We start from the raw sequence: 5,615 nt of genomic DNA on the forward strand, positions 1-5,615 counted from the left end.
TGTAGTCCACAGGGTTTAAATCGGGGCTACCACAAGGCCACTCAGCACTGGAGATGAAATCTGGTACATTGGCCTCCAACAACTGTTGTGTCATCCTTACCTTATGAGCTGGCGCAGAATCCTGCTGGAAGGTCCAGTTATTATTGTTAAACATTGCGTCACTCAAGTCCTTCACAATAGTCTCCCGAACAGTTTCCACATATGACCTGGTACTTGTTTTTACACCTTGCTCACAAAAGTAAAGTCTGGTGTGGCCTTCATAGCTCACCCCCACCAAACCATGACTGAGAAGAGGTGATGACCTCTGTGAATCTTAGGAACTCTCCCACGAGCTTCTCGAGAGCTTGCAGCATATATCTTATTATTTTGGCGGATAAAGCTCTCTTCAATGGTAACGATTTTCTCGTCGATAAAGAGGATTTGCCGATGTCCATTGTTGACGTACCGCTGTAGGAGCTGTCTTGCTTTCAGTTTCCTCTGCTGCTTCAGCCGTGGTGTCAAGAAATGCTCCGTGCTCCGCCGATAAGCTCTGACCTTCAGGTCTTCAGAAAGTAACCTGGATATTGATCTTGGGGCCATGTTGAGCTCCCGTGCCATGATCTTTTCCTTCCAGAGTGGATTTCGCCGCACACGAACAGCCACTGCTTTAACACTGTTATCACACTGTGAGGACGACCATCCCTTGGCCGGTCACGTACACTGCCGGTCTCAGTAAACCGCTGGATTGTCCGGTAAACAAATCTTTGCTGATTTTCAGATGTTTCAGCAATTTGAAAATCTCACTTGGTGAATTTCCACCCTTATCCAAGGCAATCACTTAAACTCTTTTTTCGTACTTACCCCACTCCATGCTTAAGCGAAGCAGATCCACCCGTTCTTTTTCCCTGTTCGACACACACTCACCAGGGCTGACCTCGAGCCAAATTGTACCTTGTCACCTGCACAACAGGTTGTACAGACAAAGCCAAAAGTTTGTGAAAGTATTTATGGCTAGACTAGGTAAATATTCAGTGTTTTTGTAACATTGTTATGTAGTAAGCTAGCAACATTTTAACATGCTTGAAAAACCATAACAGCGGACATCTCACAAAACACAGTTCCCTGACTTTAAAAAAAATCAATGTTGCTGGTACTGAGAGTTTTTAGACGAACTACTGTAAACTCTTTCGGGACTTTCCTGGTTGGAGGGACAACGCATCAGTTACTGTAAGAAACCATTTGTTTTGCTTTCAGTGGGCATATGAGTATATACTTCGAATAAGCAACATCAACTAGCTGTTCTCTTCTGTAAACCGCCAGCAACCTCACTATAAGATTAGATTAAAGTACAAATGGATATTTAACTATGATGTACTGTAAATTCGGAAGTAAATAACATCTCAAGTAATATTATGCATTGTAGGGAATTCTTACCTACAACAGCATCTTCACCAGGAGATAATTCCTTAAGAGCCGCTGCTCCCTATTTCCCCTTGGAGTATAGAATAAAAGTGTGAAAAGTGAAAACGTGAAATTTTATAAGTGAGTCACGATAAAAATGGCATTTCATACAAAGTCATTAAATATTTTCTATACTATTAGGCCTAATATTTTAGTAGTAAGTTTAAAAAAAAATCATTTTTGTGTGTATAACTGGAATTGTCAACAACACTCCGTTGTTCAGGTAATGTACTTCTTTCTTCGTATGATTGAGTGGAGATGTTCTCTAATTGTATTTTGTTTTGTAAGTAAATTCTCGGCATTTTGAACCACGGGTAGGGAACAAGTGGATATTTAGCCACAGTTATAAGTCGCCCTCTTAAGGCTCAAACCCAAGATCAGTTCAAAATTCAATCGGTAAGAACTACTTTTAAAATAATACTACCTGAACCTGCGCTCTCTAACCAGCGCATCATTCACATATGAGCATGAATCTCCTTCTCATTCCTCACAACATACGTACATGCCTCTTTACAGACACAAGTGAAAGACGTCTTGATAAAATATTGGAAAGGGGTACGATAAAGGGGAGATTTTTTCGATTATTTTTTTCAATATCTTGCACCGTTTGCAAGATTTCCGGTTGGAGTTTCTAAGTCATGTATGATAAGTGTTTTCTTTCTTCTTCAATGTAGTACGTAATAAGCAAATACATTACACATATACGATTAATTATAATGTCAGTAATGTATGGTGTTCATTGGGCAAAACACTCCAAACAATAAAGATTCATCTTAGAGTGGAGAAATGGTTAGCCTTCCTTTTTTCATTATCATTTGCACATGGAACAAACGCCTGAGAGATATACTATTCCTGTATATAATTATGTAGTGTTGGAATGTATAACTCATAGGATATGATGTTTTTTTTAAAAAAAATAACACTTCCAGCTTACCCTTAAAAAATGTAATAAAGAAATAACGGCCATGTGTTTAAATATTCAATTAGAACTGGACAATCTACATAAAATTTGGAATCGACCAGCAAAGACGGAACGCTTCTAGCACTTGTGGTTTTCGAGATCTCATTGTCGAAAATAAACAAACATATAAACTTTTCTTGATCACAATCATAGAAACCTCGTGTAGCATTTTAATATATAGATTCCATATAGCTTAATCTTTGATAAAATTAGAAACATTGTAGTACAAAGAACGACAATCTCTACGTATTGTCTACAAAGAAATAAAGAATGAAAAAAAAAATCCATATGAAGAACACTTGAAACCTTGCATTTTAATTGTTGTACGTGAGGGCTGTGTTAGAAAGCTCTTTTAGAAATCCTATCTACTGTGCGTCGATAGGTATGAATATAGAACGCTTCATAATGAGACCGTCCTCTTGATCGTTTTTTCTTTCTTTTTTTTTAAAGCAATATAGGAAGGGTTGTACTTGAAGAGCAATTCATGTCTAGTCTATTTGCGTTGACAACAAAGTACTTGCGTCACTGCTTTGATAGACGTCTATCACTGAAAACAAACAGAAGCTATACTTTCCAGGACCTGCCCAAGAGAGGATTTGTTTTTAAATTTTAGTTTTGTATTGCAAAAATACTACATTTTACAACATTATTCGCGCAATGAAATATATATAAAGGTAACCAAGGAAGTTATGTCGCTTTTTGTGGAGGTGTGTGTTCAATTGGTCCTCACACGTGAGTTGAATGCGAATGGAGGGTCATAAGGACATGTATGCTGTACGAGCTCTAACTGGGGTCAAACGCCGCTGCAGCGGGATGAAAGATATGCCAGGCCTTTGGTGAAGATGTCATGACTACGAGGACAGTGTAGCGATGGTTTAACAAGTTTAAAGACTGTGACGAAATACTCGAAGATGTACCACCTGCCGGAAGACCAATACATGTACAAAATGAAGATCTTCACGAAGCAATTGAAGCGAACGATGGACAGACATGTGAGGAACTGCGACTACAATTCAGTGTGAGTGAAGAAAGCATTCGGCAGCACCTTCAACAACTTGGAAGCATTACAAGTTGGGTCGATGGGTTTCTCATGATTTGACTCCGGGCCAGAAGGCAACGCGAGCAGACACCTGTGTTTCGTCTGAGGAAGGAGTCATTTCAGGACAGGTTGTTGACATGTGATGAGAAGTGGGTCCTGTAGAAAGATCCACGGTGTCGTCATCATTGGTTAGCATCCCATGAACCGGTTTCAAAACAGCCGAAACCAGCGCTGCACCAGAAGGTCCTCCTGTGTGTTTGATGGACTGTTCGCGGCATCGTGCATCGAGAACTGTGACCAGCTGGTCAGAGCATCAATGCAAATGTGTACTGTCAGCAGTTGAGCCGTGTTCAAGAAAAACTCAAAACTCTGGATCCAGCACTTCAGAATCGCAAATGGGTCCTCCGTCTCTTATAGGACAACGATAAGCCCCACATGGCTAGGATGACCCAGGACACCATTGTACGTCTTGGATGGGAAACACTATTGTATCCGCCATACTCCCCAGACATTACACCATCCGATTATCACCTGTTCCTTGGAAATCACTGTAGAGGACGCCAGTTCAAATCACTAGTAGAAGTGCAAAATGCACTTGATACCTTCTTCGCAACATAGTCCTCCAAGTTCTACCACGATAGAATCCATGGCCTTCCAGAACATTGGCAGGTCGTCAATGTTTATGGCGATTATTTTTGATCTTCCAGTTACGTCGTAGGTGACATATCGATGTTCGAAGGTGGTCAGTGAAAAAGCGACAGAACTCTCATGGTTACCTTTATACACACACACACACACACACATATATATATATATATATATATATATATATATATATATATATATATATATATATATATATATATATATATATATATATATATATATATATATATATATATATATATATATACAGGGTGAGTACAAATCATTCCCTGATTTTAAAAGGGTATAACTTTAATACCAAAAGAGTAGTATCCAGCTCAAACTTTCGTAGTAGTAGATACATAAACTAAAAATGTTTTGGTGGTGTTTATTGGAATTACAAACACACGATGTGCGCGCCATCTGTTATGTAGAAACAATCAAGACGATAATCAGCTCCAGCCCAATCTTGTGAAGCCTAACCGATATAATAATGGAATTTATAGCTGCACAAATGTGTTTGTGGCGAGCTGGTAGACTTGTTCTATGTTCCTATGCTGCCCAGAACCCTGAATCAAAGTCTTACCTTTTTGAAATCTGAGAAAATTGATTGATTGATTTTGAGTTTTACGTCCCGTTCAGCAGCGAGGCTATGTGAGACGTGGACCTACTGATTAACGTGGAATCCGAACCACATGAGCTCTCGCCGGGAATCGAACCCGGGTCTCCCGCGCCAAAGGCGCGTACGCTAACCGCTTAGCCACGGAGGAGCTCCTGAGAAAATTGAGAAAGACTAATTTCTTTTGTAAACCACAATATTTGTGCTGTACGAGAATCTTCCCACTTATTGAGGTGAAATATACCCTCATAGAGCTCATCATTATGGTAGTCGCAAGACGATAGTGCATAGCATAATTAATGAGATTCCGGATAAAATTACCATATTAACTTTTAAATTTCAAGTTTCGTTTATATGAAATTGGTTCAAAACTGAGATAAATAACAACTCACAGAAGACATTAAGCTAAGCAAAATTTAATTCTTCAGGGCAGTGGCGTACACAAAAGTTTTTGTCAAAGGAGTGAAGTTCCAAAATTCATTTTGTTTCAAATGTTTGTATTAGGGATGGGTAAAATTTTCCGGAATCGGAAATTTCACTTTCCGGATTTCGGAAAAATTCCGAAATTCGGGAAAAAGCAGGAATATGAATTTTCTGAATTCCCAAGTTTTGCGAATTGCGGAATATTCTGAATTTCAGAATTTTCTAAATTCCGGATGTTTTCCGAGTGCAGGAAATTTTCTAAGTTCCGGAATTTTTCCGAAATCTGGAATTTTCTGATTTTACTTTCCGGATTGCGGAAAGTAAAAATTTCTTAATTGCTCATCCATAGTTTGTATACATATCTTCATCCAGTAAATATTTCTTTTTGCGTATCGTGTTAAATAGGAGTTTTAGAAGAATCTCGAAGTATTTCCATGAGCACACCACTACAAGGGGTATCGAAAACTTCGTGCAATCACCTAGAGACT

The 5,615-nt window shown here is 39.0% G+C and overlaps 1 protein-coding gene across 1 annotated transcript; it reads right to left on the bottom strand.

The window, feature by feature from the left end:
- Positions 1-264: 264 nt before the first annotated feature.
- Positions 265-597, bottom strand: LOC145669752 (uncharacterized). The gene has a single exon (XM_081738090.1). The coding sequence runs from the start codon at positions 595-597 to the stop codon at positions 265-267; it is 333 nt and encodes a 110-aa protein (XP_081594216.1).
- Between the last annotated feature and the right edge of the window lie 5,018 nt (positions 598-5,615).

Source organism: Thermobia domestica, chromosome 14, assembly GCF_964235325.1.
Source record: "Thermobia domestica chromosome 14, izTheDome1.hap1.1, whole genome shotgun sequence".
In the NCBI taxonomy this organism is placed as follows: domain Eukaryota; kingdom Metazoa; phylum Arthropoda; class Insecta; order Zygentoma; family Lepismatidae; genus Thermobia; species Thermobia domestica.

Bases quoted from the DNA above. Each gene is read 5' to 3' on its own strand.
- LOC145669752 (XM_081738090.1), bottom strand. From the start codon at position 597: ATGGCACGGGAGCTCAACATGGCCCCAAGATCAATATCCAGGTTACTT.